We start from the raw sequence: 24,825 nt of genomic DNA on the forward strand, positions 1-24,825 counted from the left end.
CTATGCCTCCATCAGAAAGAATGACTTTGGCCCATTTGTTAGGAAATGGAAAAACTTGGAAAAAATTATATTAAGTGAAGTAAGCCTGGCCCAAAGAAACATAGGTCCCATGGTTTCCCTTATTTGCAATATCTAGTATATGTATGAGTCAAGGGGAAAAGGACAGATAATGTGATGTCAGGAAAATGAACCCTCAGATATGTATTTTAATGTTTTTTTTCTTACATGCATTTATTAGATCATCTCTTTGTTACTTTGTATGTCCCTCCCCCACAGTATAACCCCTGCTTTCACTATATTTGATGTCAGTATAACCTGTGGAGGAGATGGGGAAAAACCAGTTGTTTAAGGATACAGGTGGACCTGTTGCAACAATGAGAAGTACGAATTGTCATGTCCAAAACGAGCTTTACAACGTCGGTGCGGGGCGGGGGGGAAGGGGGGGAAGGAGAAGGATTGGGATTGGGGGGGTAGGCTGGGAAGGGTTGTAAAGGGTAAACAAAGGAGGAGGCTGCAATGCTTGGTAAGAAATGTACGCGTTATCCTTCCCATGTAATTGTAACCCCTCTGTACAGTATGTTCACAAATAAAATAAAATAAAATTAAAAAAAGAAATTGATGTACACTAAGAAACAATGGGGAAATTTCTTAGGATTTCATCTTTCACCGTGTGGTAACAAACACAGTGGCTAATATGACCTTTTTCATGTTATCCATTTCTTTAGTGTGGTTTTGGCACATTTCCAGTACCTGTCTACCTAATCTACATGCTATTTACCTTTTCAATTACTTAACCTTGCAAGCTATTTGCTATACGTTTGGCACCAAACATCTATAATATCCCTTGATTCCCCTGTCCTATCCCTGTCAAAATTTGTCTTGATTTCAGCTTTCAGGCATACATATAGCTTGGGAGATTTGTTTCCCATTTGTAAATACATCAACTATTTTTACCCCAGGATATTGTTCAGTAAAGTGCTAATGAAAGTAGCACCTTAGTTCCTTTATTAGTCTGTATAATTGTGAGTATATCTTGTGAAAGTTTAGTGCTCTACCACTTGAGCCACAGCACCACTTCCAGTTTTTCAGCTTATGTGGTGCTGAGGAATCAAATCCAGTGCCTCATGCATGCAAGGCAAGTACTATACCACTGATCCACCTTCCCAGCCCAATTTGTGGGTGATTTTTTGGGGGGGTCCGGTCATGGGGCCTGAACTCTGGGCCTGGGTGCTGTCCCTCAGCTCTTCAGCTCAAGGCTAGCACTCTACCAGTTGAGCCACAGCACCACTTCCAGTTTTTCAGCTTATGTGGTGCTGAGGAATCGAACCCAGGGCCTTGAGCATGCAAGGCAAGCGCTCTACCACTGAGCCACCTTCCCAGCCCCTGTGGGTGATTTTTAAAGTCATTATTTGTGATTTCTGTAGGTGATACTTTATTAAAAATAAAATGTACCTCTTTAAAGTAATAAGTATATTGATTTGCAAAATGTATTGTTGTCCAAATGCTCTCTTTTTAAAGATTTTTCTGTAGTTGGGTTATCATTTAAAACATGATTTTACAAATATATTGGAACCCATTTTTCACACATATTCCAAAAGAAATATATATTTTCTGTTTTCCTCAAACTGTTTCATTTGTAGTATAGAACTCAAATACTAATACAGAACACCTAAAGCATATTATGCTTCATATTTTGTAGAAATGTATTCAAATGAACAATGATATGTAGGCTTAAGACTCAATAAATGCACTCATGGAAAGAGTATATCCACCCTCCCCCTAGATTGTTCCTCTGCAGCTTTCTTATTATGTGACTATGAATTACTCCTGATACCAATTCATACCTACAGAACATTCAGACTAAAACTGAATGATGGAAGGAAGCCACAGAACAATAAAGCAATATAAATATCATTGTAAAAAGCATAAAACAATATAAGGCAGAATTGTTTAATAGTAAGGTGCATTCAGTCCAGTAATAACTTGATTTTGGAGGTACTGAGCTGTCATTTGGTTTAGTCAAACTTAGGTTGGATGCCCACATGTAATATAGAATAGATTGCTCTAAGGGCTGAGATTTATGGACAGGTAGATCGAGGGTATCCTTAAATGTCTCTTCCATAGCAGTATATAATACTAGCATCAGAGGGAAAGTCACATATTTTAGAACTTATAAAATTATACAATCAAGTGCAGAAACCTAAGAAGTAGGGTTAAGAAAGTTCTGGAAAGCTGTAAGTGGAGCCTAATGGGTGTTTCTCTTGAAGGCTCAGAAGACAAGATGGTGATAGGAATGTACAGAGGAAAGGCTGTGTCTATAGGATTCCAAAAAAAATAAGGACCACTGATAAGTTGTCTAGAGGTCATCCATATTATACACTGGTAAGGAAAATTCAATACTGAAACTATATCATACAAACATTAACAAAAATTGTAATTAACTATAGATTAGCAGATAATGCTTCATTGATCATGATAACATTTATTGTGGAGTAAGGAAAGATCCATATTGATTCAATTATTAATCCATGAAGTAGTATTTGGTGACTTGAATATGTATTCATCAAGCAATACATCTTCAAAATACATTAAAAACTGATATAAATGAAAGGAGAAATGAAGCCACAAATCTTCAGCAGAAACATCCATATATTACTGTCAGTATTTAATAGACTAGTACATAGAAATTAAGCAAAGATATAGAATAGAACATTATAGCAACCAGAATGTCCCAATGGACAATTACAGAATATTCCTACCAAAACCTACAGAATACAAATTCTTGGCAAGCATAAATAGTACATTTACCAAGATACATTCTGTATGCAATCATAGAATTGGCTCAAATCAATATGAAATTATTGAAAACATAGAGTATGTTCTCTAACTGTTATGGACTCAAAGTAGATATACATTATAGACAGGCAATGGGAATATTTACAAATGTGTGTGCATTAAAAACATATTTCTAAATAGTATATAGGGGATTAAGATAAAGCATAGTGGCAGAGCACTTGCCTAGCAACCTTGAGGTCCTGCATATTATTCCCATTGACAAAAGACAAATTACAAAGATAAGTAATTCATTAGTATACATAATGAATTTAAATTGCAAAGGAAATTAAAGAAAGGGTGTGGAAAATAAGAAATATATTGCTCTGATGATTATTTTCTAACTTATTGAATATATAATTGTAATGAACATACTCAACCATGAGAATATCACACTGCTTCTAGGTCATGTGGAATGAGGGTTATTATGTCTGGTAAGTGCAAATGAGTTGCAGTGGAACTTTCTTCATAGATAGATAGATAGATAGACAGACAGACAGACAGATAGATAGATAGATAGATAGATAGATAGATAGATAGATAGATAGATAGATAGATAGATAGATAGATAGATAGATAGATCATTTAGAAATAAAAAGATGTAGAAGTAGAAATGCCATGCATTTAGAGAAATTGAAAAAATTGCTGCCCACTACTGTGTAGTTAGTAATTCTCAGTGCTTCTTCATTCATGTCATATATTTGTTCTGGGAAGAAAAAAAATTGATGTTACAGAATGATGGTGGATTATCACAAACTTCATCAGGCAGTGCTCATAACTGTAGAATCTGTTCTACATATGGTATCACTCCCAAGGAAATTAACACATACCTTGGTACATGTTACACAGATACTAATACTAATAATTCTGAGTAATAACTTCAGAAGCAATTTGTTTTAAACAGGTATGTAGGCTTACCATACTATTCACTGTCTTGCTTTAGTGTTATATCATTTCTCCAGGTCTGTGTCATTATTCAGTTTTTATGGAACTTGCTCATTTTCCTGACTCAAGATAAGCAAAATGGATCTGAAAAGGAGAAATCACTTAGTATTTCTGCTAAGATATTTGAGTGTCAAAATAGACAAAATATGGTATACTTAGGGGAGGAATCTAGCAGTGTGAATCCTTTGAACAGTTCACAAACAATTTAATGAAACAACTACTAGGTGCTGAAACATATTTTAGGGAAAGGACAATGAAATCAGGGAATATGAATGGAAGGGTGAGCAAATACAGTCTTTATATTCAATGTGAACTATGTAAAAATTGAGCTACATAACAGGGATAGGGATGGGATGGGGAAAGAAAGGGGAGAAAAATAAGAAGGGTGACATTGATGAAGATGTATTTGTAAGCATACACTGACTTCTGGATTTGAAACCCCTTTCACAACTACTTAATAAAAATAAATACTTATTAAAAATTGGAAGAATATCTAACAAAATTCACAGGGCTCTAACCTTAGTGAAATTTCTAGAGACCCATTAGCATGAAGCATATTGATGGCCCTCTCTCTCCCCTATTCCTTTCCCTCTCCTGCTCTCTGTGTGTGTGTGTGTGTGTGTGTGTGTGTGTGTGTGTGTGTGTGTGTGTGTGTGTGTGTGTGTGTGTGTGTGATCATAACCACTATGAGGTGAAAATGAAACTGCCTTTTCAGTTCTCAGGCCTAAAGACCAAAAGCCCACATGAGATCTGGCTATTTAACCCTTTATACCAAAGTAGATATGGTACAAAGTAGAAGAAGAACTATTACACTCCATATTCTTCATCCATCCTCCAGGGTGCAGCTATTGACTTTAAGCAGGAGAATTTGAGACAGGAAATGAAGAGGCTAAGTTAGCCTGGTTGACCACCAACTCGGTGTTTGACTCTGAAGGCCTGGCAGATAGAGTGGTTTTTCACTGTTGTCTTCAGGATGACAATAAGATGGAATTATATATCTGAAGGGGTCATTTGTCTCTTTTTCACAAGATACTTACAAGTGAGTCTGTTCTTCCTAGAGCCCAAGATAGTTGTAAAGTGACTACAGAAGGGAATGATTGAGAACAAAAGGATAGAGGCAAAGTAGGGACAGGGGTTGAATGTCCAGCTTTTACTTAATTCACAAGCTCAGAAAAACCAATTTTTAAGTTGCCACATACAAAAAAACTTCTTTACCAAAAGCCCCTCCCATAAGTCATTATGCTAACAAAGACCCAAAGCAATGATACAAGTAAGCATGGAAAAAAGCTTGAAAACCACAGACAATAAAAAACATTTCTATTGGGTACTCTTATGGAGCTCAGGGCTTTAGAATCTCTCAGCTTGCTTGATCATTAAGGTGACACTATACTACTCGGGCCATACATCTACCCATGCTTTTTGCTAGTTATTTCAGAGACAGAGTCTCAGAGCATTTTCTTTTATGTACATTTTTATTGTAAAAATACTGTACAGTTAGGTTATAGTTACATGAGCAAAGTAATGAGTACATTTCCTATAGAGCACTGTTGTCTCCACATGTGATTTTCCCCTACCTTCCATTCCCTCCCACCACCACTACCCTCCTGCCACCGAAGTTGTGAAGTTCATGTTCAACATAATATCTTATACATCTCATTTTTACAATAGATCAACCTGTATCCCTATTTAAGCATTTTGTTTTTTCTCTTCCCCTGCCCAAATTAGAGAAGTGTATGTACAAGATGCAGGGCACCGACATCAAATACAGTGAAAACAAGGGTTATACCATGGGGGAGGAACATACAAAGACACACCAAAAAATCACATAGTACATTGTAAATAAATTAGAAACCATAAATTAGAAAAAATATTTCTGTCACTATCTTGGGGTTCATTTCACTTAATATCATCTTGTATGGTCATATGTACATAGCTTTTGACATTTTCTGCTTGTCCTAGACATGTACTAGTTATTGCAAATGAGGGACACCATGGGACCTATGTTTCTTTGGGTCTGGCATACTTCATTAATATAATTTTTTCAAAGTCTTTCCATTTCCTAACAAATGAGGCAATGTCATTCTTACCGATGGAGGCATAGAATTCCATTGTGCATATCTCTCTCTCTCTCTCTCTCTCTCTCTCTCTCTCTCTCTCTCTCTCTCTCTCTATCATCTACTGAGGGGCATTTGTGTTGGTTCCATATCTTAGCTATAGTAAATAATTCTGTAATAAACATAGTTGTGCTGGTAGCCTTAGTATGGCCTTGTTTGTGATCGTTTGGGTAAATGCCAAAGAGTGGGATTGCTGGGCCATAGGGGGGAGGTCTATGTGGAATCCTGTGTTAGCGTTCTATGTCTGGGATATTTAATTTAACATACTATCTTCCATTTACATCCATTTTTACAACCATATTTTCTGGTTATCAGATGTAATGACTTGTTTTTCATCTCTAATTCTATTTGCTCTTTCTCTTTCCCTCTCTTCACACAGCACTCATTAAAGTTTGTCACTGACTACCATCTATCAACTTGTTTGGTCTTTTGCATTGTTTGTAAATATCTTTTTCAATAATGTGTTATTTCTTCTATCAGGGTTGTGTTTGGTTTCCTCTTGTTTTCTAAGCCCTTGAAATGCATTATTAGGTTGTTTCTTTGGCATCTTTGTATTTTTAAGTAGTTACTCTTGTATATTGTATCTTTGTGCTACTTTTGCTTCAAGCTTTGGTATGATCTATTTCCATTTTCATTTGTTTAATGTTGTTTTAAAATTCCATCTTGCTTTCTTCAGATCACACTATTCTTTCAAAATATTTTGTTGAGTACACATGCATTTAGGAAGTTTCTCTTAAAGCTGTTGTCACTATGATCTAGTTTTATTTTGATAACAAATATATAGTATGTAATTTCATTTTGAATGTGTCAAACTATTTTGTAGCCTAGAATATTATCTGTACTAAAAAATATGTGCTAATGAGAAGAACATGTGTTCTGCAGTTGTTAAATTGCATATTCTTCAAATATCTATTAACTTCATTTGATTTGTGGCATTAATCTGCTGTGTTTTGTTAAATTTTGTGTGAATGATCTATTGATGAAATTAGGATATTGAATTCCATTGCTGGTAATGTATTTGAGTTTATTAAACTTCATGTCTAATGGTGTCTTTTATAAAATTGAATACTACAACATTAGGTGTATATACATTTGCAATCATTGTACCTTTTTTGTATACGACCTTTTTTGTATATGCCTTGTATAGTTCATCAATATTTACTTAAATGTGTTTCATTGAAGAAATCCAAATGGGGTCTATTAAGCATAATTAATCACTAATACTTTTATTTCAAGTTTATTTTTTAAACACACATGTTATATATATTTGAACACACATATTAGACAAACATAACAATTAGTGATTTCAAACTTTCTTACCATTTATAGCAGGAAATTAGAAAAATCAGGTGTGTGGGGGGGTGTGGGTGGGTGTGTGTATGCACACACATGTATGTATGTTGGGCTTGGGTGTTGAACTCAGTGTCCTTGAACATTTTTTTAACTTGAGGTTAGGACTATACCACTTGAGCCACACTTACACTTCCAGCTTTTTGTACTTAATTGGAGATAAGACTCTCACAACTTTCCTGCCTGGATTGACTTCAAACCACGTGCTCCACTCTCACCTTCTGAGTATCTAGGATTACAGGCATGAGCCACTATTGCCCAGCTAGAACGAGCAGTTTCTTTGTACAGTAAAAAAAAAATTGGTTTAGTTGAACTTGTTTATTTCACTTGTTTTGTTTGAAACAATTTTTAAATAGATACCAATAGTCAAAAAATACTATATGGCTTATCAAATTGAGTTGCCTATTTCCAGTTATTGTACAATGAGTAGATGACCATCTAGCTCCTTTTTGGTTGACAAATTCTTTCTTTACAGATCTGGAAAATTGCTAACTTTGAGTCATATTAATGAAAATCTATTTTGTAGATTAATTACTTGAACTATGTAAAATGTTTGGGATGAAAGATTCAACATCTATGATCTTATGGTGAAGAACAAGAAAGTAGTGACAGTTTGCATTTGAACATTGTAGGTTGGAGAGTAACAGCATACCAAGCTAAACTGTAAACAGAAATACCAAAACCATATAATACCCACAAACAGAAAAGATTTGTGGCAAGAAATTAAGTGCAAAAGTGGCAAGATAGGACTGACTTGGTAGAATGCAGAAATGAACATTTTATGTTAATATGTGTCTTAGGCAAAGAGGCGATATAAACCTCAAATGATAGTAGTAACAAATGTTTGAAGTTTCTAAACCTACTTCAAGATTAAGCACAGTGTGCCTTTTTTCATTCCTCTAAACACCACAAGGACAGAGACTAGTTTTACTTAGTTCATGATACTATTTTCACCCTCTAAAATATTACCTGAAATTTTTCCAAAGTCAATGAATTCCAATTAACCTCTATTTTTCTTCTGCTATAGCATGTGATTATACCTTTGTTATTAAAGCCCTTTCAGTACTTTTCTGTATTCATCCATCATGATACTCTTTGAGACACTTCTAAAAAATCAAATTATTTTATTTTTTAAATCTTATTTTAGAGCTAAAATATATCTTTAATGTGAGAGGGTTCCATTGTGGTATTATATGCATATATTACACTTAAATTCACCTCTTCCATTGTATTCTCATTTCTCTCTTTCCTTTCCCCCCTTTTCAAAGAGTGTTTGGTTGGGTTTCATTATGCTTTCCTAATGAATCAATCACTTACTTGATCAATGCACAGTGACCTTGGTTCCTTGTGATAGATTTTTGTCTTAAACACTACAAAATTATTTTCTTGACTTGGAAAAAATTATATTAAGTGAAGTAAGCCAAGCCCAAAGAAACATAGGTCCCATGGTTTCCTTTATTTGAAATATCTAGTATATGTATGAGTCAAGCAGAAAAGGTCAGATAAGGTGATGTTAGGAAAATGAACCCTAAGATATGTATTTAAATGTTTTTTTTTCTTTCATGCATTTGTTTCTAACACATTTATAAGATTATTTCTTTGTTGCTTTGTATGTCCCTCCCCCCCACAGTATAACCCGTGCTTTCACTGTATTTGATGTCGGTATAATTTGTGGAGGGGAAGGGGAAAAACAAGTCATTTAAATAAGGATACAGATGGACCCGTTGCAACAATGAGAAGTACAAGTTGTCATGTCGAAAACGAACTTTACAACTTTTGCAGAGGGGGGGAGGAGGCTGGGAAGGGATGGGAAAGGGAAACAAAGGAGGAGGCTATAATGCTTGATAAGAAATGTACTCATTATCTTGTCCATGTAATCGAAACCCCTCTGTACAATATTTTCATAATAAAATTTAAAAAATTACTTTCTTTTCATTTCATTTCTGCTTGAAGAACTTTATTACTAAAGATAAATTCTAAGGGGTTTTCTTCGTGTGTGTGTGTGTGTGTGTGTGTGTGTGTATACTGTCATATTCAAAATCATTCTTTTTTTCATAGTTGAGGACTGAGTTTAGGGATGTGCAACATGCACTTGCTAGGCAAATGTTCTTTCACTGAGCTAAATCTCCAACCCAAGGATTCATTCTTGACAACAGTTTTCTGAAATAACTTCTTTCTTATATGGTTTCAAATAAGAAATTTACTGTTGTCATTCCCCAATAAAAATTTGCTATATCATCTAATTTTAAGATTTTTTCCTTTAGTTTTAATTTTCACGAGCTTAATTATGAAGTATGTAGAAGGATTTTAAAGGAAGGTTTATTCTATTTTTGTTCCACTTAGATTTCTTAAACTATTACTTAAATTTTTCAATATACTATAGAGACAATATAAAACATACTATGTAACCATGTGTGTTTCTCTCTCTCTGTGTGTGTGTGTGTGTGTGTGTGTGTGTGTGTGTGTTTCTGTGCTTGTCCTGATGCTTAGACTCAGAGCCTGGGCACTGTCCCTGAGCTTTTTTCTCAATGCTAACACTTACCACTTGGGCCACAGTTCCACTTCGGGCTTCTTTTTTAACGTTAAATTCAAGGGAAGAGTCTTACAGCCTTTCCTGCTTGGGATGGCTTCAAACCCCAGTCAGTTCCCAACCAGCACAAATAAAGCCCTCAGGAATAGCACCCAAGCCCTGAATTCAAGCCCCCAGGATCAGCAAATAAAAGAAGCCTGCAAATTAAAAAAATGATAATATTCATTCAACTTATTCCTTGAGGAATATTCAGAACTATGAATTTAATTTATGCCTTTGGAGTCCACACACATAAATAAGACAAGCAGTTCAAATGTTCAGGTTAAGCATTATTTGAAATGGAATAAAATAACTTTATAAACCATGAATTTTAATGAATATGTGTTGTCCAAATGCACAGAAATTCACAAGGCAACCCCCTTTTATAGTAAATTTCATGCTAATAAAATAAGAACTACTAATAAGCCAATATGTATAAATTCTTATTTTCATTCATGCTGATACACTTACTGATATGTAATATTTTTATATTGAATGGACTTTTAATGAATATATTCATAATCAACTTATTTAACCATCATGGTCACAAATAAACTGTGTTGTGTAAAAAGTACTCTGTTCTTGATACTTATTTGAGCAAATGACCTCCTTAAAAATTGTAATATATTGAGGATTTCAGGCTGATCTATTTTCTTGAGGGAAAATCAGAGCTGATGGTTAATTCTAAGGGAAAAATACAATACAACAAGGCAACAGATATTTTATGTTGCTTGGATTTATTTTCTTACTTTTCCTCCAGCCAATCACTTTCACTATCTGATATTTCTGAACTATATCCCATAGCCTTACGACGAGTCAGGATAACACGTATTTCATTTTCAAATGGCTTAACTTTTGCTTCTTGTGAACACTGATCTTCAGGTTTGTGTAACACAGTTCCTTTTCTTATTGCTTCCATCAAATCACTCCTGGTTGTACTGAGTATTGGAAAACATGATGGAGGAGGTTGTTTTAAATCAGAAGAAAACTTGCTTGGTGGATACTGGGAACTTGAATGACTCTTGGTTCTTCTTGAAATGGCAGGCGTTGTTTGAGTAGAAGAAAACAATGACTGTAAAAAGGAATATTCTGCTAACTTAAAATCCGGTGATTCTGATTGTTGTGGATTCAAATTTCTTGTGGATTTTGCAGCTGGAGGACTTGCTAATTTTTCATTCAAATGTCTTGAAAATAGGCTTGATTCTTGTTCTGGTAATGGGAATGCAGATGTTGATGATTGTGAACATGAAGATATTGATGATATTGGAACTGAATTTGACCTTTGTGAAGTTAAAGATTTTGGTTGTGGTTCTATCAAAGACTCTGATGTAGAGAGAATCGAATTTTGTGGTAATGGTGAATGTGAAGACTTGAGTTTTGATGGAAATGAAGACACTGCTGATTTTCCCAGTAAAGGTGACTGTGAAACAGAAGATGATACCAATTGACAAACTGAAGAGATTTGTAGTCGTCCAGACAAAGCATAGTTGACATGATCTTTAACAAGAAAAGGTTCTAAATGTGAAGTCACTCTTTTATCTTGTGGATTTTGATCCTTTGGTTCAGAATATGTAAAAGATTCTGATACTGTGGGATAGAATCTGGCTTTTGGTGGTGTAGTTGGAATGTCTGTATCAGGAATAGATTGTAGGTAACCAGATTCTGCTGCTGCTGCTGGTGTTGTTGCTGCTGTATGTTTCCAAACAGGTAATGAAGGTTTAACTGGGGGTTGAACCGTTGCAGGAATTTCTGACCTCTTTGAAGCTCTCAATCCAGCTAAGCACTTAAGTCGTAGTGAAGGTGATGAGGATGGTGCTTTAGGATTTATAAACACTTCTGTTTTTGGATGATGATTTTGAGGTTGGGGTTGTATTTCTCTCTTTCCAGTTTCATAACTGACATAAGGACATGAATTTTCCCTATCTCCATTTGCATCATGCTCTGGGTGTAAAGCACTGGATAACATTTTTCCTACAGCTCTTGTTAGAAGAGTGCTAATTGTACTAGATTTGTAAGTGGTGGAAAATGTAGAATTTTCAGATGGTTGATTGACATTTGAATGAAACACCTTACCACAAGCAGCTGGAACATTATTATCCATTGGTTGAAATTGTGGTATATGTTTTGAATCATTGGAGTGACCTGTGTCCTTCTTGTTCTGCACAAACAGTTCCCTCTTATGTCCTTTACTTTTTGCTATATTCTTTTCTTCCCAAAGCTTGGGGCTTGATGAACATAATTGGAATGAATCATCAGGAGAAATTAAACCTTTTATCTCATCCAAGTGGTAAGAATCACACATAGTGACAGGTGACATCTCTACATCATCACTGTAACTTTCAAGTGTCTTAGGTAATGAATTAAAGGAGCATACTTGCTGCATTTGGTGAGTTGCACTTGGAAAAGTATTTCCTGATTCTTTAACTTGCATTGTTAATCCTTCATTTGGATACTTAGCAGTAATAGCGTCAGTTAATTGGGTCACATTTTCTTGTAAAATCGTAAATTTAGAAGAGACTCTATGAATCTCTTTGTATACTTTCCCAAATAAGACCTCAATATATTTATTTAGATCAGTTATTTGCCTAGCTATATCATTTAAACAAGTATGAATTACCTCAATTTCTCTGGTCATCCCTGCTCGGTCCCATTGGTCTTCATCCATTTTTTTTTTCAATGACATATTAGATTCCTGTTCTTTCAGCACAAAAGTGGTCTGTAGGCACTTCTACATCAGCTTCTCTTCACTATCCACCATTACTCTCATCCGTTCCAGGCTTTTCCAGGTTTTAATATCACCAGAAATATCTGCCCATGCTATAAGCTGCCATGTTTGAGAGGAAAAGGTGCTGTTTTCAGTTTATGAGAGGTTACATGGCAACCAAATTCTTCACTAGAATTTTCCATTTGAGCAGGAAGTGAGAGAATAATGCTTCTGAGTTATTGCCACACCCTTATGGCCTGAACTATTTCACCAATGGGGGGAGGCCATTTAAAGAGAAAGTAATAAGACTGTGACATAATCTCATTTACTCTGAAAGTGTGGCCCTAAATTTTAGAAAGAAAGAAAACAGCTGTTTTTTGTCTTTAAATAACAAATATCTACGATCTTATTCCAAAATCATCTAGTTTCTATGTTTTCTCTGAGCTCCAATTGGATATTACTCATCTATCTAAATTTTTTCTCTTATTATTCTTCCCAATTTTTCTCTATTTTTTGGATCTGACCATTTCTACCATTCAGTTGTTCTTGTCCCTACCCCCCCAAAAAAAAGGTAATAAGCTTTATCCTTGACACTTTATCTCCATATCCAGGCTCAAACTCTGGTCTTCCAAGATGTTATTCTCCTTTCTTCTATCCATGCTTCAATGCTTGTATCCATCGTCCAAAGTTTCTTTAACATGGATGATATGTATGAACTTCCAGTAAGAAAGGAAAGCTTTGTTTCAAAAAAACCCATCTAAATATGAATATATATATATATATATATATAATATCGGAACTAAAACAGATATGATCTCTTACTATGCATTCTGGAAAGAACCATTCAAGGACTGAGAGATCAAGGAATTTAAATACTGGCAGATAATTACTATTTGAATTCCATTCACTGGGGTTCTATGAAGGTACTGAAGGGTAGGATTGACTATAAGAAAATGGAAATTTTAGAAAGACCATACATACCCTTATATCAACAGAAAGAAATTTCTGAAAAGTGAGTTTTCTGGAAAGGAAGGTAAAAACTGTTCATCCATCCTCCAAATTTTCACACACTGATACAAATAATACATAACCAAAAGCAAAAAATTCTCAGCACTGCTAAATATGGATATAAGTCTACTAACAATACTTTATTGGAAAAAAATATCTGAATTCATAATTTGGGAGTTGTTGATGTTCTAATGCTGTAGACACAGCAAGCACTAGATTTTAAATGTTGAAAAGTGTGAGGATATGTTTTGGAAAAAGAAAAGAAAAATGTTCTTAGATGAGAAAGGATTTTTATTAAGGACAAATTTATAAAAGTTCCTAAAATCATTAACCAAAATAATGTACTAACTCCAAAATTTAATTATAAATTATAGCCAATTTTAATGCACATATATCTCTTCAAAAATTGTGTTTTATATACTTTGAGCCCTACTCATTCATTCTGTGCAGTTTTTCATCTTTCTCATGCCTATTCATGCCTGACATCTGCAACGTGGAGTCTTGGGTCATCCTGATCATAGGAGAGGAGGATGTTGACTTCCTACTCGATACTATATGTATTCTATTCTTTTCTTGAACCTAGGACTCCCTTTAACAAACAACCTAACAGTATGGGGAGTCTATCCTTGTTGAACCAGGGTAACATCTCTTCATCTGTAGAGGTGACAGAAATCCTGAGGTATAGGCTTCCCAAGGCAAAATTGGTAGGGCTTAGTGGTGTCACCTGTACAAATTCATTTAAGAAATACATCTGTCTTGCCATATTAGAAGCAGGATCCATTAAAACCTGAAACCAAGAAAGCATCGCAAAATCCAATGGACAATCTCAAGTCACAGAGGCTTTTAAAGCCTTTCAACAGCCCCTGTGACATTCCAATCCAAGGGATACAGAAACTAAACTCAGGGTGGATGTTAGTGCAAGTCCTTAGGTTAATTAGCAAGGGAGTGGCAACTTTCATTCCAAATCCCTACCTCGTTGTCTCAGATTCCTGAAAGTTCTGAATGCTTTTCAGTTATAGATTTAAAGGATTCTTTCTTTTGCATTCCTTTACACCTTGACTTCTAATTTCCATTTACTTTTGAGGACCCCTCTAACCAATCTATTCAGGTGATGTGCATCATTTTGCCTGATGGATTCAGAGACAGTTCTCTCTTGTTTGGCCAGAGTCTAGCTGAGATTTGGTTTTATTCAAGCATCTCCAAACCACTGTTGTTCACTATATGGATGACATACTTTTTGTGAAAGACTATATAGACAGAGACTGCCAAATGGAAACTCAGGAATTGTCCAATTTCTTGGCAGACAGAGGTTGTAAGATGTCAAGGGCAACCGCACAATTCTGTTAAGAAACTTAAATATCTAGGGCCATTAGTAAATGAACTTGAAAGTTGGGAGAAGACAGACTAAATTCTACCATGATATTTCCCAACCCCATGGACACTCAAGCAATTGAGATTTGGGGAATCACGGGTTATGTTGGTTATGTTCTTTAGTGTTGGGAAATGGCTTTACCCCTGAATCAAGGAATCAAAGAGACTCACAATTCACAAACTCAATTTGTAAAATGCGACCAATACAATAACAGGTCTCTGACCAACTTCAATAGGCTCTTCTGCAAGCACATGCCTTTATGTGTCCGTCCAGATTGCATAAATCTTTAACCTATCTGCCCATGAGAGGAATGAGGTAGCCTCAGGGTTATTTATCCAACCTTGAGAACAAGTAGGGTACATTAATAAAGTACCTGAGGTTTTATTTAGTTACTTAGTCACTTTTTTGTGTGCAATCCTGGAGTTGAACTCAGGGCCTGGGCACTGTCCCTGAGCACTGTTTGTTGTTCAAGGCTAGCACTCAACCACTTGATCCACAATTCCACTTCCAGACTTTCGGTGCTTAATTGAAGATAAAAGTCTCATGGACTTTCTTGCCTCAACTGGTTCAAACTGCAATCCTCAGATCTCAACCTAAGATTACAGACGTGAGCCACTGGCAACCAGCAATACAAGATGTTTTAGTCAAGGGATGGTCAACCTTTCTAAAGGCTTTGGCAGCCATGGCCCTTCTACTCCACAAGGCAACTAAACACGTACTGAGAAGGACCTGATTGTGTACACTCTTCATAATATGATAGGGATACTAGCCTCTAAAAGAAGCAGGCTTCGCCAATACCAAGCCTTGCTGTTGGAAAAGATACCTGTCCAACTCATACCATCCTCTTCTCTAAATCCTGTCAAGTATCTCCCTGAAGAGAGGAAAGAAGTAGAACATGACTATGACCAGGTGATACACAGACTTATGCAGTGAGGAAAGATTTGAGCAAAATCAGTCTGGGCACTAAATTTTTGGTGCTACAGCTCTATATAAAAAGAAAATGAGATCTGCAAATCAGAGGAAGGAAATGGAAAATGTGGTGTGACTATTGGAGGAAGGGATAAATGGGAGGGGGAGAATAATGAAAGTAATGATTCTGATCCAGATGCACTGTATACATAACTGGACATATTAAAATTTACCCCTCTTTTAAACAACCATTTGTATATTTTAAATAACTGAATAAATTTAGCCTTTGTCTTAAGTAAACAAGTGAAATTGTATCTGTTTGGTGTCACTAGAATTGTTTTCCCCTAACTTGTGAGAACTTTAAAATTCTGACTTATGTCACTGATGTACCCCTATCATTTTAACTTAGCCAAAGATTCTAAATTTTATTTGAAAAATAGAAATGAAATGAATGTGTATATGTGACATAATTATACCTATTATGGTAATTGTTGCTGGTGCCTTTGTATGTTAAATGTACTTATGCTCCTTCCATAAAGTACAAGTCTTTTTTTTTTTTTTTGGTCCTGTCGTGAAGTCTGAACTCTGGGCCTGGACGCTGTCCCTCAGCTCTTCAGCTCAAAGCTAGCGCTCTACCACTTGAGCCACAGCGCCACTTCCGTTTTTTTTCTTTTTTGCTTATGTGGTGCTGAGGAATCGAACTCAGGGCCTCATGCATGCAAGGCAAGCGCTCTACCACTGAGCCACCAAAGTACAAGTCTTAAATGCAAAGGTTGGGACAAAATTTTTACCTAGCTGATGTCCTCTAACTAATATTGTCAGTGATATTTTCATAGGCATATGTGTGTTTTCAATTATAATAAGAGTGTATTGATGCTGATGGATTATCCTAGACTTTTGCATGCAACGAAAAAGCTACACCGTTTTGTTAACTGATTTTTATTTCCAAGTTTTAACCATGGTTACTAAGGGTTGTTTTCATTGCAGTTTTTGTTCTTCTCTGGACAATCCCATGAAAAACAAAACCCTAGAAAATATTTCTGTCTAATATTTTCTGGTTTTGCCTTTGTTTTCTACTTATAAAATTTTAAACTGTTCTCTGTTAGTATTATACAGAAGTACAGATTCTTTTTTTTAATTGTGAAAATACCGTACAGAGGGGTTACAATTACATGAGCAAAGTAATGTGTACATTTCTTATTAAGCATTGTTGCCTCCTCCTCTATTTCCCCTTACCATTCTTTCCCATCTCCTCCCCACTCCCTACCAAAGTTGTAAAGTTTGTTTTTCGACATAATGTCTTGTACATCTCATTGTTGCAATGGATCCACCTGTATCTCTATTTAATTGTTTTCCCTTCCCCTCCACAAATTATACCAACATCAAATACAGTGAAAACAGGGTTATACCGTGAGGTAGGGACATACAGAGCAACAAAGAAATCATCTTATAAATATGTTAGAACCAATAGCAAGAAAGAAAAACCATTTGGGTCCTTATCTTGGGGTTCATTTCGCCTAACATCAACTTATCTGATTGTTTCTGCTTGGCTCAGACATAGAAAGAATGAGATTTCCCTATTTGTTAAGAAATGGAAAGACTTGGAAAAAAAATTATATTAAGTGAAGTAAGCCAGGCCCAAAGAAACATAGGTCCCATGGTTTCCCTTATTTGCAGATTCTAATAATAGCAATCTGAGTAACATTTTGAGATGTTAAAACATGACTTGCAAAATAGGCAAACTTAAAAGTAATTAAATGTCAGGTAAACCAGTTTAATAGCCACTCCTTATAGTTTCTCTTTTGGCTTAATTTTTTTCAGAAATGTCATTTGTCACTGACTCCACTGGACCTACCAGTCCTCCCTGTGACATGAGAGAACAGACTATATCATCTGGGCAACTAATCCAAGAAATGAAGGACTTTGAGTAACCACAGAGTGGTTAATTGATAAAATAGTACTTGTCAGAGATGGCATAGAAAAAGGCCTTTTATTTAAGTAGAGACAAAAATACTATGGCTGTGGCTCTAAACATATTTTTAGTAGTTTATGTTTACGAAGTTACTTAAAAGAGGATTCCCTATACAATTTATTTAATTTTATGTTCCCTGACATTGATTTTCTCCTATATTTTGCTTCATAATGGTATTTCCAGTTTTAGGTCATATCAAGTACTTTTGACCTACATATTCCAGCTATTTGTCTCCTTTTCATGTAAGCCTAATTCTTTTTAAACTAAGAAAAATTCAAACATAAGGAGAAAATTGTAAAAATACAATTTAAAAGATGTTTTTGTTGCACTGTGAATTAACAAAAATTTGAGCACTTTGCTGTCTCCCATCTTTGCATCTGTGCCCTTTGATCTGAGCCATTTCTTGTTGTAGATACTTTTCCATTACCTTGGTATCCAGAAAGAATAGAATTAACTGTTAAACATCTGGTGACAAAAAGCAAACTGCCACTCAGATAGGCAATGCCTTCTTAACATCAAGAGAACAACCAAAGGCTAGAGTCCACCACTTAGGGCTTCAGAGATAAAGACTGAAATAATGGTCAACAAGGCCATATTTATAACATGGAATTCTCTTAACTATGCATAACTTCCATATCATCTTCTCTCAATTCTCTCTATGTAACATGAGGCCAAAGTCTGTACCTCTGAAGATAACTAAAATGATACCTTTCCCATATTTGTCATATACTCTGCCTTTTACCACTACTCTTTATTTGAAATATGAGCATGAATGGCCAAGCCTAACATGAAACTCCTGGAATTTGGATACCTCAGTAATCTCTGCTGGAAAAGGCTTGTTCATTTAATGATTATTATGAATTCTTAAAAGAGAGAAAGAGAAACATACAGACAGATGAGGCAGAAAGAGAAAGACAGAGAGATACAGAGAGAGACAGAGACAGAGAGACAGAGAAACTGTAAGGGACTGATATATCAATGGTCTCTTCCAGGGCTGGCTGCTAATGATCTAGTTCTCATCTCTCAAAAGTTCCATCATCATTTAATAGCACTGAGCACCAACCAATCTTTTTTTATTTTAATTTTTATTTTTTTATTGTGAAAATACTGTACAGAGGGGTTACAATTACATGGGCAAGATAGTGAGTACATTTCTTATGGAGCATTGTAGGCTCCTTTGTTTACCCTTCCCATCCCTTCCCATCTTCCGTTCCCCCCCCCTCAATCCTCCCCCCACCCCCGCAAGTTGTAAAGTTCGTTTTCGACATGAGAACTTGTACTTCTAATTGTTGCAACAGGTCCACCTGTATCCTTATTTAAACGACTTGTTTTTCCCCTTCCCCTCCACAAATTATACCGACATCAAATACAGTGAAAGCAGGGCCAACCAATCTTTTAACAAACTAAGCCTTTGGGGCAACAAATCTAAACTATCGTGGAATGGTTATATTGAGATGTTTACACTGTCTTCTGAATTTTAAACTCTTCTTTACTTTCATTGTGCAGAATCAGACAAGTTTCCCACTTTGTCCTCAGGACCAACCAATCACGACAATGTGCACAGGAATTCTCTTCTTATTGGTTCAAATGCTTGAATAGTCTCATAGCCAGATGGCACTCACAAGTTATAGTTCAGAGGAATGACTACTGTGGTTTCTGGTGAAGAATTTTTTCCAACTAAGAACCTTAAGCCAGAGAAGAGAAAAAGCTCAGATACAGAATATAAAATCTAGTAAATGTTAACTACTTCTAAGAAATCTCTGTTTAGCTCCTTTGCCTATTTATTAAATGGTCTCATGAAGAAATGTTCAACATGTCTGACTATAGAGGAAATGCAAATCAAAACAATACTAATCTTCTATCATACCCCAGTAAGAACAGTCATCATCACCAATATGAACAACAACAAATGCAAGTGGATAATGTAATATCCAAAGAAAAAGAAAATGCAACTGGGGAACTCTAATTACACAGTTGGCAAAAATGTGCATGGTTCAAACAGTATGAATGAGTTTGTAGTATCCTCAAAAAACTAAATATAGAACTATCCTACAATCAAGCACTGATACTCTTGAATATTTATCCAAAAGATTACAGTACAAGTCAGAATACAGTAAAGACTTGCACACCCATACTCATTGCTGTATTATTCACAATAGCCAAGTTATGGAAACAGTACAGATGCCCAATAATGAACAAGTGGATCAAGAAAATGTGATATATATATATATATATATATATACATACATATATGTGTGTAATATACAGACACTGGAATTTTATTTATCCATCAGGAAGAATAATATACATTATGATAATGGCAAATTTTAAATAACATGCCATACTCAATATTACATCGTTTGCAAGGAAATGGATGTCCCTGGGGAAAAATCTGGTAAATGAAGTAAGTCAGGCTCAGAGAGACAAAACTACATATTTTCTGTCATATGTGACATCCTATGTGAATTATCAACATATAAACCATGTGCAAGGCCATATCCATATATAAACAAATTGATGAAAGTATGGTATATACAAAGGAGAATTCCAAAGGTATAACTCCTTTCAACAATTTACAGTTGTTGACACATGTTTTCAGGAGGCTGAAACATGTTTTGTCAGATGCAATGAGGCACAAGGGGAAGAGAAGATAGGAGATAGGAATAGTGAGTGAATGTAATCATAGTATCCAGTGTATATTTGTAAAAATGGAATCAGATAAAGTAAAAATAGATTGGGAAGTAAAGTAGAAATAGATTGGGAAAGGGAGAATAATTAAAGGAGTAACATTCATTAACATGATTAACAGTATAATTAACATGTTAATCACATGTTGAATTAAGATCTCTGAATAAAAATTAAAGTTGATATAGGGAAAAACACAGGAAAAGTAAATATCATTAGAGGCAATACACAATAGCTCTAGTATTTATTTCCATGACATATTTACCAGATCTATGAAAATTTGAGTATGACTTTTTAAAAACGGTATCTAGATTGCACTCTGATTCAGAGCACATAGAACCTCTGAAGTTACTTGCCCCAGACTTGCAAGGAAATGCCACTCTGACTGTGCCTTCCCAAGGACATCCCACTGTCCATGCATGCCACTTTTTCAGCATATGGTGGATGACATGCTAATATCAGTGTATTTCTTAGACCTGTTTCCACTGCCATATGCTGTTTTGTTGGGTAGGAAGTGAGAATTCTGAGAACCAGTGACATGTAGAATAGACAATGACTAATAAGACATCCTATATTTCTGCAAGTGGTTGTTTTGCTACAAGCATTGCAGGCAGAGAAGACAAATCCATAACCAGAGGAAGTATCTATTGCCAGAATACAAATTGTTGTCTTCCTTTCCCAGGATGGAACTAGTCCATTGTAGATAACCTGTCATAGGCTAAAATACTGCTAACTTAGGGAAGCTAGCTAATTTGATGACCTACTACTGTTTTTCACTCACAGAAGATTGGACCCTCAATAGTGACCATAGCCAGGCCAGCCTTTGAGAGCAGAAATCCTCCATTGCTCTGCGCATTCATAACCCTTCTCCATACCACCATGCTCATTTTGTTCTTGAGCCTACTAGCAATGACAGAAATGTCTGGGAAAAGACTATCAGTGCTCTCTTCAAAATGGGAATTCTACTATTTCAGTATTAAATCTTCCCTGTGTGGATCACTTACTGTTGTCTCATTTTGGTTATCAGAGACCCCATGAATAAAAGTGTCCTCCAACTTAAAAGAGGCCCATCAATATGCTTCATGCTAATGAGACTCTAGAAATTTCATTGAGGTTGAAACCCTATGAATATTTCTCTGGTTTACCTTCCAATTTTTTACACTAAAATATCTTAGCAGAAACACTAAGTGGTTTCTTCTTATTTTTAGGTCCATTATGCTTACTGTTATCAATGTAATGCACAGTGTGATATCTTGAGTCAGGAAAATGAATACGTTTTATGCAAACTGAATTATCACACTGTAGAATTGATGGAGCACTATGTGAGACAGTGAAAATATAGTATGCAAAGCATATATACCTGCTGAAACAAATTGCTTTTGTAGGTCGTACTCAGAAGCTTTACTTGAAATGTATATTAAAGATCAGTATCTGTCTAAAATGTACCAAAGGATATGTTAATTTACTTAAGGAGTGATAGCACATGTTAACCAGAAGCTACAATTATGACTACTGTCTGATGAAGTTTATGACAATCCACCCACATTTTGTAAGACCAATTTGTTTCCTTCCCAGGCCAAATATATAACTTGAGTAAAGTTGTGGAATCACTAAGAGTACAGTAGTCATAAACAATTTTAAATTCCTGCACAAATTTAGCATTTCCATCATTTGTTCACCATATATAACTGTGTATGTGTATCTGTGACTTCCTTCTACTGAAATACATAGGAGAAGGAGACTTTCTCAAGATCCCACAGTTAGTGACAAAGCCTTAACTCTACCACAGGATTCCCATCTAGTCATTTGTTCTTTTCCTCATTTCCAATTTCCTAAGGCTGTCAGAATAAAATTATTGAGAATCAGCATCTAGTTTCCAAAAAATTCCTACAATAATGTAGCTAGACTCACATTGTTTACATTGTTTACTAAATTGAAAATACCTTTTCTGTATGTGTGTGTGTGTGTGTGTGTGTGTGTGTGTGTGTGTGTGGTACAAGACAGACAGAGAGAGGGAGGGAGAGAGAGAGAGGATGCAATGAGAAAAGTAACTTTTTTTTCAAAATTACTTGCGTCAAAATGTATTAAGTGGAGGGGTCATGATTATTAAAATACTACTCATACATGTGTGAAATACTATGATGAAACCCCTTTGAAGAGTAAAAAGTAAAAACAAATAACAAGTAAAACATTTTGGCTGAAATGAGGTACAAGCGAAAGAGAGATGGTTAAAAAGGTTAATGAAAGATGAATGTGGTTGAAATACATATGCATGTGTGAAGATGGAAAAAGGCACTTGTTGAGATTGGTTTGGGAAGTGGGAGGATGATGAAGGTCAGTAATGGGGGGGTGAATCTGATCAAGGTACATTCCATGCATATATGGACATGTTAAAATGAAACTCCCTTTATTATTTGTCACTGCTAATGAAATGCAAAAACATCTCAAATATTTAAACAATAAGTTTTCAAAATTTATCAAGGCAATTTTCTAGCCAACATATAAATCAGTTCCTAATTAACTCTAAATGTCCAAAGGGTGACCCAAATGGAAATTAAAATGTTTGAAATGACTAAGACGGTTTGTTTTAAAGCTGTCTGACTCATAAAAGGGAACGCTAGTATATCTGTTGGTACAAATCACACTCAGATGCCATTTGCATTCATAGTGTACAAATATAGTCTCTGTTTACTATCTGCTGACAACTCTAGCTCTGCGTCTCCTTTCAGTATGTAATACTCACTGCAGAATCAGTACGTAAAACTCATTACAGAAGCAGTATGTACTTACTACTCACTGCAGAACCTCATCTTCTTAGGGCTGGGAAGGTGGCTCAGTGGTGAGCGCTTGCCTTGCATGCCAGAGGCCCTGGGTTCGATTCCTCAGCACCACATAAGCAAGAAGAAAAAAGCCAGAAGTGGCGCTGTGGCTCAAGTGGTAGAGCGCGAGCCTTGAGCTGAAGAGCTGAGGGACAGCGCCCAGACCCAGAGTTCAGGCCCCACGACCGGACCAAAAAAAAAAATCTCATCTTCTTCTTTCTTATAACTTTATAACCAGTTCCATTAGCCTTGGATACTGCTATATGGTCTGTAGCCACTTTATTTTCTCCACTTATTTTTCCTGTAATTAGCAGTGCCAGAGTTTGAACTCAGTTATCTATTTGTGTGACTTCTTGCTCATCTTGCTTGCTCATCTGTGCTGTACCACTGAAGCCACATCTATAGCCCAACTCAGAGGAATTGGCCTCCTTTAAGTAGCTAGAATTATATGACTAAGCCACCAGCAACGGCTACTGATTCCCCTTCATTGTTAATCTGCACAACTTCCTTTCAACAACCTAATCTCACAGATGTTAAAATTATCAAAAATTCAAACTTCATATCATACTGATATTGCCATCAGACTTGGCTGATTTCTTTAAGTTCACTGATGTCTTTAAGGTTAGAACTTCATGTGAGAAAAATTATCTGACAAAAAAATAAAAGAAAGAAGGAACTCTGTGAGAACAACTTCCTCTCTTCAGTTTTAGTCTGAATGCTGTGTATGAGTCAGTATCGGAAGTGATACATAATCATGTAATAAAAGATAGCTGCACCAGAACAATCCAGGGTGAACATGTCTCTCCTCTTTCCATCAGTGCTTTTATGGAGCATATATATAGCATGCTTGTCCATTTGGATAGATTGCTGCAAACTATAGTATTCTTTGTATGAACTGCATTAATACTTGGGTTCTATAATACATGAAACAGATTGAGACCCTGGAAGACATAGCTCTTCTGGAAAATGTTTGCCAAAGAGTCTCAATATATTTGTAAAGCTATGTTTATATGGCAAGTTACATATAAAAATTTAATTTTGGAGGAGAAGAGGTGGAGATTCCTTAAAAGATGTAGACATTTGGATAATAATATACTTCAAAAATTAGTTTTGTTACTTGGAAGAGGTACATTGTTACTATTAAAGTATCCCCAACGTAAACCACAAATAATGTTTCAAAAATTGCCTTAAAATTGAAATTTGCAAGGATATGCACTGAATTATGCACCTAATAAATAGGTGAAGTTGTTCTTTTCATAAAAGCAATTTAATATAGACTATCCCAAGGTAACAGCAGAAGTTTGATTTATTTACAAGTAACAAAGCAGTCTCTCAAATTACTATAATACCAGGGAGACCAAATCCAGGTACATTTTGATAAAGATAGGGAAGAGAGGCCAAAGGAGGTACTATCTGATGCTGTACATATAGCCAGTGAATGACTTGCAAAGTTTAGCTAGATGGAAAGGCAAATAGCATGTGGCTCAGGTAGACAAGTAGTCAAAACATATGTCAAAACACCAACAGTCATGCAATATCTGTAGAA

General features: G+C 35.6%; 1 protein-coding gene across 1 annotated transcript; it reads right to left on the bottom strand.

The window, feature by feature from the left end:
- Positions 1–10,555: 10,555 nt before the first annotated feature.
- Positions 10,556–12,475, bottom strand: LOC105995195. The gene has a single exon (XM_013028895.1). It carries the CDS (start codon positions 12,473–12,475, stop codon positions 10,556–10,558), a length of 1,920 nt encoding a protein of 639 aa, XP_012884349.1.
- Positions 12,476–24,825: the final 12,350 nt, after the last annotated feature.

The sequence above is a fragment of the Dipodomys ordii genome, unplaced genomic scaffold (genome assembly GCF_000151885.1).
Source record: "Dipodomys ordii isolate 6190 unplaced genomic scaffold, Dord_2.0 Scaffold116, whole genome shotgun sequence".
In the NCBI taxonomy this organism is placed as follows: Eukaryota; Metazoa; Chordata; class Mammalia; order Rodentia; family Heteromyidae; genus Dipodomys; species Dipodomys ordii.